General features: G+C 40.9%; 1 protein-coding gene across 4 annotated transcripts in view; it reads left to right on the top strand.

Annotated features, from left to right (window-relative positions):
* The window catches only part of ralgapa1 (Ral GTPase activating protein catalytic subunit alpha 1), a 72,534-nt gene extending 60,307 nt beyond the window's left edge, over positions 1 to 12,227 (top strand). For 3 of the 4 annotated variants that reach the window (XM_083998431.1, XM_083998429.1, XM_083998428.1), the window contains exons 44-45: positions 3,793 to 3,917; positions 8,573 to 12,227. In XM_083998431.1, the coding sequence (XP_083854557.1) occupies positions 3,793 to 3,917; positions 8,573 to 8,718 (271 nt within the window). In that variant the 3' untranslated portion in view covers positions 8,719 to 12,227. Of the gene's footprint in view, positions 1 to 3,792; positions 3,918 to 5,458; positions 5,491 to 8,572 lie in introns of all 4 variants that reach the window. The other variant, XM_083998430.1, reaches the window with a different exon arrangement.

Here is a 12,227-nt window from a genome sequence, read left to right as displayed (position 1 = left end):
CACACACACATCCCAGCAGAGGGCCCGGCTCCTAATGCGCTAACAAGCTCCCTTTCTCCTCCTCTCACCTCCTCTCCTCCGGCCTCCCTCAGTCTCAAGTGATCGCGGTAGTCGAACACCACCACAATGAACTTCACGGCGGGAGAGAGAGGGGGAGAGTACAGGGCTGAAATGGAGAGAGAGAGAGAGGGCTGGAGAAAGCACAAACACTTCTCTCTCCTCTCTTTTCAGCCACGCACAAGAAAATGAGTTTCTGACGCGACACAAAAGAGCCTTTTTATCCGCCCCCTCTCTCCTCCATCTTTCTCCTGTGTGCCTTTCTTTGCGGCGCTTTCTCCCCTTTCTTCCTCACCAGCCTTCTCCCCCCTTTCTCCCCTTATAATTTTCCCTCTTTCTGTCCCTTTCTCTCCAAAAGAGAGATATTTTGCTGCTAATGACTTAATAAGAGGAGCCATCTGAAATTCAATTACAGTGGATTTTATAGTGATGACTGCCATTTGGATGGAGGCAGAGATGTGTGAACGCAAAGTCTATTTTCTTTGACCTCTCACTAGTTTCAGCTTCTTCTTTTTTTTTTTTTTTAATACAAATAATAATAACTTTATTTGTATAGTATGTTTCATGCAGAGATGCCACACAAAATGCTTCACAAAGGATTAAAATTGGAAGCAGTGGCTGCTGACTTTCAGCTTGTGTTTCCAAGGTCAAGCATGAATTTGGTTTCTCTATAAAAAATAAAAAAAATAGGGTGACCGTAAGACAAGAGAATAGAAGAAAATCATTAAAGATGTGTGAGTGAACAAACGGTCTTATTCTTCCTCTGAAAAAAAAACCTTCTCTAATTGTCCGACCCACTGGAATCAAACCCCCCAGGCTTGTATCGATGTCTGCGTGTTTTTCAGAGCCGGCCGGGTCTATACACTCGCCACACAAATTGTGAAGGGCCGAATTGTTCTCTTCTCTCCAAATTTGATAACAGCAAATGACAGTGGGGTTAACGTGGTGCATCCATCTCTAACCTGTAACCGAGCAGGACGGCGCGTCTCCTGATCGTCTGTATTTTGTTTCCCGCATTCAGGGGCTGTTCTCTGACTTTGTGCCTGACATAAGTGAGAGTGAAGTACAACTATTTATCATGTTAGATAAACAACATTGGGCCTGAAAATGTGTCCATATGCTCATTAAAAATGCCAAGTGAGGAAGCCAACGATTTTCTGTAAAAATATCCTGTTGTAGTTTTTTTTTTTTCTTTCTATCAGCAGCCATAGCCTCTTTAGAGTACAGAGAAGAAGTAGGTAACAATGAATCTGAAATAATAAGCAATGTGAACAGGTGTACATGAGGCTATGGAGGTATACACCTGTCTGAAGGCGACCGATGTCATTGCGCTAGTTAAAAGTTTTACATTAGAGCCAGTCTCTCTCTTTTGTCGATGTTGGCCGGTGTCGGCGGGGAGCTGGTGTTTACGACACGGTGACATCAGGCCGCAGGCAGAGCTCCACGCTGAGAGTAAGAAAGAGGGAGAGAGAGACATGAAGGCAGCAGACACAGAAAAGAGTGGAGAACAATGAAGTGATGCTCCTGTCATTTATCTCAGCGGTGGTGCCATGTCTTTGTGTTTATCTCTCCTCCTTCTCTCCCTCTTTCAGTCTCCCTGTCGTTGTGGACTCCCTCCTCTCCTGCAGGTGTCCTCTCAGCCTTTTCAGCACAAATCAGAGATGACAAAGCAGCGGCCTTTTGTGGGTCAGTGTGTGTTGGAGGGGAGAAAAAAAATCGTAGCTTCACCTTCACGCAGCCGCGCATTATTAAAACGTGATATAAAGATACGTACGTGTTGCTTGGAGGAATATGCGGCGCGTCTTGCTCCTAATTGCATTTAGCTCCACACGTCGGCTCTTCAGAGGGGGAAGTGAGATTCAGGGGGAGCGGGGAAAAGGCAAACGGTGAGATCTCATAGAGACTCTCAGCTCCGTGTGTGGCTGCTGCTGCTGCTCTTCTCTCAGCTCTCACCGGGGAGAAAGACACACTCCCCCCCCTCTCCCCTCTGTCTCACCCGCTGTCCTCCCCTCTCACCTCCTCTGTGTTTAACAAGTTGTCTTCCTCCCCATGCATCGTACTTTCGTTGCCACCTCTACCCTTTCTCTCTCACTAATTGCCTCGATTTAAACAACAAGGCTTTAAACAAACTTAACTCGCGTGTTTTAAAGCCTGAAATCAAGTTTGATTAATTCCAACAAAACTGCGTCATCTGTGCTAAGTTTATTAAAATTGTTTTCTCTCTGCTTTGCCAGGATTTTCCACTCATTCTCTCCTCTCCACCCCTCCTCCTCCTCCTTTCTCTTTTCTACCCGTTCAGTCTGTCCCTCCACTTTAACGGAGCCATATTGTTATTATTATCATTGTCTCTAACTGGATCAGTTACCATTAGACCTGAATCTTCCTCCTTCTGAGGCCCATAGAGCAGCTCTCTAACCCAATAGAAAACCCATGGGCACTATTACAGATGGCTGATCCATTCACAACAGGCGTGCACACATGTATGCACACATACGCACACACACACACACATAGAGGTACAAACACACAGATTTCATTCTGAAGATTCATTGGCCTAATCCCATCACACACTCAAACAGGGACACACACTTACGTACACACATTGTGCCTGTTCACAACCAACCTTATCAAATATAGACACACACACAAACACACAAACGCTCTGCTCTCATTGAAAACCCTCTATTATTGGCGTTCACTGAGCAAATGATTATACTATTGGGAGATGATGCGACTGAATTGTGTGTGTGTCAGTGTGTGTGTGTGTTTGTCACGAGACTAACAGTTGCATATGGCCGTCATTATGGTTGGATGTATGAGAAGGACTAAGGAAGAGAGGGTAAATGTCATTCCATCAATGAGGTTATCTCTAATAGATGGTCAGTTGAAGTCCTGGTTTCCATTTACTCTGCTCTGGGCTGAATCCCTGCACCTCTCTGTGAGTTCATTGCTAAAGGCTGTAATAACAAGTGATAAAAGGCCTTTGTTTGCCTGAGAATACCCCTGTAATACCCCTGTATTCACAGTGTATTCACATGGAAAACAATGTGTAGGGGAGTTAACTGGCCTGTGCTGCACAGTTGTATGTGAAAAATCCTGTTTATTCAACAACCGCATTATATTTTATTTTATTATAAATTCTATTCTGTTATTGTTTTTTTCTTTTGTTGCATTTTACTGTGGTCAATTCAGTTTTGTCATTGTTTTTATTCTGTTATTTTCAGTGTAATTGTTCATTTTAAGTACTTTCTTTATAGAAACTTTTTTTTTCCTGAAGCAATTGGTTAAAATTTATTATGAAATACATTTGCAAAGAAACAGTTGAATCAAACTAGAATTAATGAAAGACATTAAACCAGTGAAGCCAGAGTCTTTTGTTTGTTAGTGTAAATCATCAAGTTTTGAGTTTAAATTGATCCGAATTGAGGAGACCGAGCTCCGTGTGTGTGTGTCGTCTCAGACATTTGATTGACGGATGACGGATCCAATATCAGTGGCTGATGAATCGTGAGCAACATGACGCATAATTCGTGTGCCTGCATTATCCAATGCGGAAAAAAAATACCACACTTTCATCCTGGATTTACTCGAAAATAGAATTTTGCAAGTTTGGCCTACATCATCTGATAGATGAGTTATTAGACTAATGTTAGGACCCATTTTCTTTTCTGTACAGCTTTAAGGGTTAATACTGTAAACTGGCACTGTGTACTTTACCTTGACCTTCCACCTCAGCTATGAGGAGCGAGCTCGATACCTAGAAACCATTGTGCAGCACCACCAGGAGCCAACCACCTTCGAGGACTACGCGGCTCGAGTCTACAGTCCTGCTCCGTGCACTCACCTGCCGTCTGACACAGGTAGGACCTGATCCCTGATCCCTGATCCCTCACTGTCAAATAACCAAACACGTTTTCACCGCAGCAGCTGACACACCTGTGAGACCGAACCTCAGCGGCAGGCTTTCAGGCTACATCCACACTGATACGTTTCAGTTTAAAGAGTAACATTTACACCTGTATCTACTCTGCTACAAAGTTTTTAAGCCCCTTAAACCTTTGTAAAAGATGAACCGAACGTGGCTGACCCTGCTGTCTCTGCTGTCAGCTGCAGCTTTAATGACACTATGGATCAAGGTTGTTGTCGATACAGAGCTAAAAAAACTCCTTTTAAACCGAAAATGTGTGGTGTGAATGTAGCCTGGTGCAACTTTGTGAAACTGCTCATTGGCCGTCAGATTCATTACTTGCAATAATTTCTTCACATGATTTAATTTAAGAGAACAAATGAAACTGAAATATGCTAATGGTCTGTCTCTTTAATGCGTTTGAGGAGGAATCTACCTCCTAGATTTTAAACTGCCCACCCTCCAGCAAGAGACCACCTACACACACACACACACACACACTGGCAGCTCATAGTCTGATGCAGAGCCTTGTATCCGATGAGTTCTGTTTTCTATCCAAAGCTGTGCTCAGCCTTCTTCTGTCTCCAGAGCATCTCTGAGGAATTAGCTGACATCTGATCAGCCGTAGCGATGCCAGGCGTGCACATGGGAGTTATGTCCTAATGTACGTACGGATCCTGTCGAGTTCATTAGACCGTTATTGATCATTTTTGTCTGTTAATGTGTCTGGCTATGTATAATTTAAAACTGTCCTTTGGCTCAGTTCACTCATCCAATTAATTAACCTGGCAGTTATTTTCAATAATCTGATTTCACAACTAAGCCACACGTTTTCTTCACGAAGATGTTACACATAAACAACACAGAGGAGTTGAACCGTGTGATGTGGACCTGCACAGTTAATGCAGCACTTTATAGGGATAAAGGTACTTAATGTGTGTTTGTCTACAGTATATGTATAATTGATCACTGTTTTTCTTTGCCAACCGCTCCTCATCTCACCAGTTATTGTTTTTACCAGAATAATCACCCTGCTTTGAGGCTGAATGACACCACTACGACCTGATACACCCCGTCTCCCTCCCCACATCTTAATTCACAAAAGTGTGTTGCATTTAAATCCCCTGTCACCTCTGTGTGGGGTCGCTGGTGTGTTGTTCAGCCCCAAAGCTTGTTTCAGAGCACAGGATCAAAAAGTCAGTCAGACAAATAACAACACAAAGATTTCACTTATTAGTACCGAATACGTATGTCGTGATCAGGACCCTGAGCTCTGAAACGAACCCTGCTCAAATTACTGTCTCTATTTTAGGCCCCACTCCCTTAACAGCGCAATGATCAAACATTCTTCTGTCTTTCTGTTTTTATTTTAATTCCACCTTTCTTTTTCTTTTTTCTTATTAATTTGTTTTCCTTTTCTTTTGTTTTATTTTTTATTTTTTTTTACTATTTCCTCCTTCTTGTTTTATCTTCTTTTGTTCCCCCCTCCTTTAGATCGTAATGTCTCACTTGCCTATAGTTAAAAGGTAAGCCTTGTCATTGACATGCCCTGTTATGATTGGCTCCTCCTATTGACACTTCAGCCTCTAACCCGAAAAACGTTCTCCTTTTGATTCTTCCACAACGTTGTATTCACTTCTCCGTGTTTCTTTCTCTGTGTCTTTTTAACAGGTCTGCATGTTACTGTTGAAAAGGAAGTGTCATTTTCAGCTCATCTGGGTGTAGTTTGGAGTTACTCAGTGTGGTTTGTTGTTAGGGTGTAACAGGAAGTCAGATTAATCGGGAATTTCGTCTGGACTGTAACAGCCTGGTCAGCCTTGTAATGGAGGGACTGACTGACTGACTGACTGGTACCTCCCTCTACCCACAGATGTAACCATGCATCACTAAGCTGAGATAACTGGCAGAGACGAAATATCAAACAGTGGATAGTGAACACAACCAATTAGCAGCTGAGAACAAAAGCTGCACAATTTATGACTTCATTAGATTATTGTAATGAATAGTTGAATTCAATTCTCTTTGCCATGTTTTTGGTCTGTACCAGATCCTGAGTGTTGGGCTTTATCTATATTCGCCAGAGAGTCACTGAATATCTGCTGCTACCATACAATACAAAACCATGGAGTTACTGGCTGTAAAGTCAAAACAATTAGTTAAACGACAGTGAAACACTCCATGATATAAGGTGATCTGCAGGACTGGGCAATATTTCTATGGAGGTTCATCACAAAAAGGCAAATATATAAAAAATGTATCAGAGCAACTTTAAGCTAATTGGCCACAGCAAAGGGTTTATAATACACTAGCCAAAACATACTTATCTAAAAGTGCGACATGTACAGTAGAGGCACAAAGACACAGACAGACCATAAATTATCCCATTATTAATATAAGAAAAATAAGCAGACCACAGCACATTCCCTTTTAAATATATACAATTCTGACTGAGACATTAAAACTAGGTTTATGCAGATTTTTGCTCAGACTTTTTTGACCTTGTTCCATGTCGACAGGCTTCAGTTTTTATGCTCGTCTTAAACCAAACTACACTCTGTGCCATGATGAAAGTGAGAAATCCTTTTTGTAACAATGTGTCAGTTTTTTCTCTTCTGTCTGTTTCACTCACAATAATTTTCCTATTTGTCCTGTTAACCTGTAACGTCTCACTGACCTGGTGAAACTTTACCTCAAACCTTTTGTATGCTCCTCTGCTCCTGGTTTGGATGATGTAGCACTGTAGCACCTGCGTACACACACACACACACACACACACACACACACACACACACACACACACACACACACACACACACACACACACACACACAGTTTTCATTGATGCACATGCTGTCTGGATGTATAACTTTAAACTAACATGAAAGTTTAGTTTTTTCTTTAGTAGAGTTGTTTGCGTTGTTGTGTGTTTGTATTTAATAAGCAAAACTAAAAATTAAATAGTTTATAGTTCAAATATGTTTTTCAGTATCATCACATATACATATGTGTGCACACTGTGTGTTGTCTTTGTGTCTTTCATGTTTTTTCCGTTGCTTTCATGTTTTGACCTGTTTTCTCTTTATGTTTGTGGCAACTTCTTATTCTTTCTTTTTATTCATTTGTTCTGTTTTTCTTTCTTTTCTCTGACCATCCCTCCTTCACTGTCCTTCGTCCTGCCCTCATTTCCACCCCCTCTCTTTCCTCCTTTTATCTCTCTCTTTCCTGTTTATTTCCTTTTGTCCATTCCACATTTTTTGTTTCTCCTCCTTTACAATTTCATTCCTTCCTGTATCCTTCTCCTCTCCTCTCCTCTCCTCTCCTCTCCTCTCCTCTCCTCTCCTCTCCTCTCCTCTCCAGAGGAGCATAGTGTTATGTATGTGATGGTCCCTAAACCACTAGACAGCTTTAACATGCTCAGGGTGAAGGGGAAAGGCCTCAAGCAGAAGGTCCTTCATGCTAGCTGTGAATGGTATGCTTCATAAGTAGAAAATTCACCTGACCACATTTCTTTAGTTTTCTGTCTCGTCATGTGTAGTGGTCTAGATTCCCAGCTGTTTTGTTTATTAGACTCCTGTAAAGTCAGTGTTTGTTTTGACCGTTTCACATTAAAGCTTCTTGATCTTCTCTTGCGCTGAAGCCTGAGCACAGAGCAGCGATCGTCCGTGAGGCCTGAGCTTCAGGGAGAGATTGAAGATGATAGTGACAGTGTACAGCATCACTATTTAACTTTTGTGTTGTCACCTAGTCATGAAATCTGTGAAGCACGTGTTTCACAGCAGATACTTTTAGCAAAAGGCAGGTGTCAGACATTAGATGTCAAGTTTATTTATGTCGTTTTTAATTACACACAGTGTCGGAGGGTAAATCTGTTCAGTCTGACAGCCCTCCTTCAGTTCATATAGAAGAAATATCACACAATGAAACAAAGTTAATGCCACGATGACATTCCTTCTAAAGCCAATATTTTCTTCTTCTTTTTTTCTTTTAAGTTGAACGAACCAACGTTACAACTCTGGTTAGAGTTATTATTTGAGCTTTTTTTTTGCAGTTAAATACCGTACATACAATTCAGTAAGGCCTTTTAGGGTTTCTGGGCCATATTTGTCATTGTTACATTTGCATAAAACAACCACAGTAGTCTGTTCCTAAACATTTGAGAAAAGTATTTTTAAAGTACAATCTGACAAATAAAAATGTGATTATTTTGTGATTCACCACATTTGACATAGATTGACAGTCCTAATGTGAAGTTGAAGCATCAGCAAATCAAAGCCAGATTTTACCAGTCTTTAATACTAATACCACTTTTTCAAGAACATAAACTTGTCTGGTAGTTTTTTTTTTGTTATTAAAGCTGTCTGTCTGTCCTCTCTGTCTGTCTGTCCTCTCCGTGTCCGTGTCTGTGTCTGTTGTTCTGTCTTTGTCACTGTACTGAGGCTTCACAGTCTGGCGTAGTAGAGCATCATGGGTCGGGATGTAATTTTCTTTTTGTCCCCTCATCCGTTTCTCCTGTTATTTACCTCCTCCCTCCTCTCCTTTATCCCTCCATCCCCTAATAATCCATCCACCTCCCTTCTCCCCTCACCTCCTCCTCCTCCTCCTCCTCAGGCTCCTGCCTAGAGATTCTTCGGGGAGAAAGTCCGGCTCTTGGGGAGGCCGGGAGCGACTCGGCATCCCCCATGTCTCCTCGGACTAGCAAGAGCCGCATGTCCATGAAGCTGCGGCGCTCCTCTGGATCGGCCAATAAGACTTGATCGCTCTAGGTTACTCAGCTCAGTCGGCACTTAATGTCATGCTACGAAACACTGGTCTTTTTCTTACACCAACCTGTGAGACTTTGTTTTTGGAATCCCAGAGGACATTTGGTCTATAATTGCACTTAAAGTACAGGATAATAAATATGACACACTTTCAAATTAAAACCTCTGGGGAAATTAATAAACATATTATACTCAACAGGAAAACTACAGGCTGAAGATGTTGACTCATGTCACTTCCAGCATGTTGCTGTTCTGATTGGACACTGGTGATTTATGTACAAAACGCTTTGTCGCACACTTGTACTCTTAAAAGCACATGTATCAGTATTTCATGGACTTTACTATACTGTAACTTTATTTTGAAATTGCTCATAGCTGCTGTATTAATCCTCAGCTTTGCTTACTAGAACAAAAACCCCTACAGGAACCAGTCGACCCAGTGCTGCAGCATGCCGCCTTTAGCCGTAGTGAGAAATCCTGAATAAGCGCTGCCTGTACAGAGCAGTATTAGCTCATCATCTGTGCCATGTTCAAAACTCCAGTGTTAACGCGAAAAGCTGTAAAGTGTGCCACATTACACACACCCTTCTCTGTAAACCAGTGCTGGAGAACAAGTTCAACGACAAACAAAGAGCAGAGTCTCTTCAGTCTCTGCGTTTTGTGTCATCGTTGCTATGGGGAAGCTTGTATATTTGTACTATAGTCGGGCTGTGTGTGTACAGACAGAACCATGAGTTTTGATATAAAAAGAAGTAATGGCTGTAAAGTGTTGCATGGAGAAAGCAAGATAAGAGTCTATTTTTGTTCCCAGTGCAGCGTTAGACCTATAAAGATAAAAAAAAAAAACATTAAGGGCAGAGGTCAGTTTCTATTCAGTCCTCACAATGTAAGTAGAATCTCATTCATTTGCAAAGTATTAAAAAAAAAAACGACATCATGTTGATGTGGCAGCGTTTTCCAGCCAAACGTCTGTGTCTGAATTCAGAGGAAGAGGACTGAAACGACCTGACCTGTTCTCTGAGCGCAAGGAACAATGTTACTGTATGCACAGTAATGATGATGGCAGGTTTAAAAATGAAGAAGGCAAGCTGATCAAAGAACAAGCACCTGTTACTGTTATTTTTGCTCATGCTGTAAAATGTGGACAAGCACTGATGTTCATTTGCATCTGTTTTCTTAGTTTTTTTTTTATTATGTTTTGTTTTGATCCAAACAAGAATGTTGCTGTATTTTTAGTCGCTCTGTCATCTGATGCAATGCAACCACCATTCTTTGTTCATCTGAGTACACATATATGAGTATCGATATATATATATACAGTATATATATATGAGTATCTATAAGAATGTGTACAGTGTGAGGGCGCTTGTTGTGTATATACTGTTCTATGAGAATTAGCTGCCAAAACCACAATGGTTTAACCTCAGACCACATATCTGCTACAAGTGGGTTCACACTACAACATTTGTTGCTTCATGTAGTTTCTCTTTCATTCTTGCACTCCCACATGCTTCGGGAAATTAAACATAATCTCACTCCTGCTCAAATATCCAGCTTTACTTCACAGATAATATGTCTCACATTGGTACCACAGCTAGACTGGGGGAAGTAGACAGAAAAACTGTTGTTAAATGTAAGTTTGTTTTCTCTATAAAAAAAAATAGTAAGTTGACATCATTAAAAATAACGACAATGTTGTATTTATCAGAATATACTGTATACTGAGGGGATGTAAGGCCATGTCACTCCTGATAAATGCCAGTGAGAGAGGTTGTAGTGTCATTAATATCTGTGTGATGCGTTTTATGGGATGTCCAAAATCACATTATTCTAAGGAGAACCTTTAGATTCAAGGCCAAAGAGAGAAACACAGAGAGAGAGATGTCAACTTATCCTCACCTAGATTTGAGTGTTTTGGTTATTTTTGCTTTTTTTTTTTCATAAAAATCCTCTTATATTTTGACTCGTCCCCAGCTCCACTTCTGGATGGAGGGGGATCAGCAATCCAGAAAATATAAACTTAAACACTACCATAGATGATTTTTCATCTATTTCATGTCCTCATTTCAGCTCAACTTTTAAACTGACACCGTTTCAAATCGGCATCAATGGGTTATAAATGTCACAGTTGTGGTTTGACAGGGTTTATCAGGATTGAATGTTCCTCCATTAATTTAACATGATGGATTGTGTTTCCATCTTTTTTTGTTGGTTTGTTTTTCCCACAGCCTGATCTGTGGTAAAGGAAACATGTAATATTAATGATCTGTATTTTAAATATAGGTCTAAGTTAAAGGATTTTGCATTATGCTTCACTGCTTGAAGTAAGTAAGTGTATTCACAGCTGTATTTTCTGTTGCTGTTTGTTTTATTTTAATTGTTTTCAGCCATAGTGTCTCTGTAGAGAGGAAAGGGATTGTAAAAACTTTTTTTAACCCTTACATGGGGTTGAAATCGTTCAAATTTGTCACTGTAAATTGAGGTCAAACTCATGTTTGTGTTACTTTGTGTGTGAATATTTGAAGTCAGCTGAGATCAAAGTTTTCCCTTTATGAATTAATTGCTGTTACAGGTTATTATAGCTGAGGCTTCATTGACTGGTTGAGACGAGTGATCTAGTGGTAGCATCAACAGCTCACCTCCCAGTAACCAACCCTGTCCTAGTTTGTTTCAACAACCTGAACCAGTGCTCGACCAGATCACACGACTCTGTTCGTTTACACTCTTTTATACTAAACAACCCATTTTTACTTTACGACTTGCCACTCCACATGATGACCCGTGTCCCGATGCTGCTTTAAAGTCCCATGAGAAACAAACGGTGATAAATTTCACACTTCCAAATTGTTTTACAGATTGTAAATACTCCTGAGGATCTTATGTTTTGGCATGCATTCAACAAGTTACGCTTATTCACGTGTATGAATGCATGTTCATTTGATTTAAAAAGCCTGGTTAGCAGCAACCAAAATGTATAGAAAACAATAGTTACCCAAAGCCTTTCAGCATTATCAAAAATTCACATCAGGCACCTGGAGGCACCGTCCTCCTCGGGTTGTTGAGGTAGAAATATTTTTTTAAGCCTTTTGGCCCAAATCCTCATAGTCAGACTCCTCTACCTTCTCCCCGTTTGCACGGATTTCCCCCACATACATGACAATTTGGATCCTCTGTGCCTGCCGTAGACTGAACACGAGGGCTGCGATGGAAACGGGTCCAGCTGTTGTCCAGACGTTATGTGTTTTTGGATGAAGCTGGTGTATGTAACTACTGACTATACATACTGCATGACATCAGTTCAGTATAACTGCCTGTGTTGACCATGTATCAGCTGTGCCACAACACACACACACACACACATGCACGCTTGCACATACACACTCCTCACACTATGTTACTGTCAGACCTGTATAATGTAAATGTGTAACATCTGTTTCAGACACACACAGCGTGGATGTGCAATGATGGACTTTAACAATAAATGATTCTTACCACTCATTTCA

This window comes from Trachurus trachurus (genome assembly GCF_905171665.1).
Source record: "Trachurus trachurus genome assembly, chromosome: 22".
Lineage (NCBI taxonomy): Eukaryota > Metazoa > Chordata > Actinopteri > Carangiformes > Carangidae > Trachurus > Trachurus trachurus.
The sequence above is the reverse complement of the archived record's forward strand: the minus strand, read 5'-3'. Positions and strand labels throughout refer to the sequence as shown.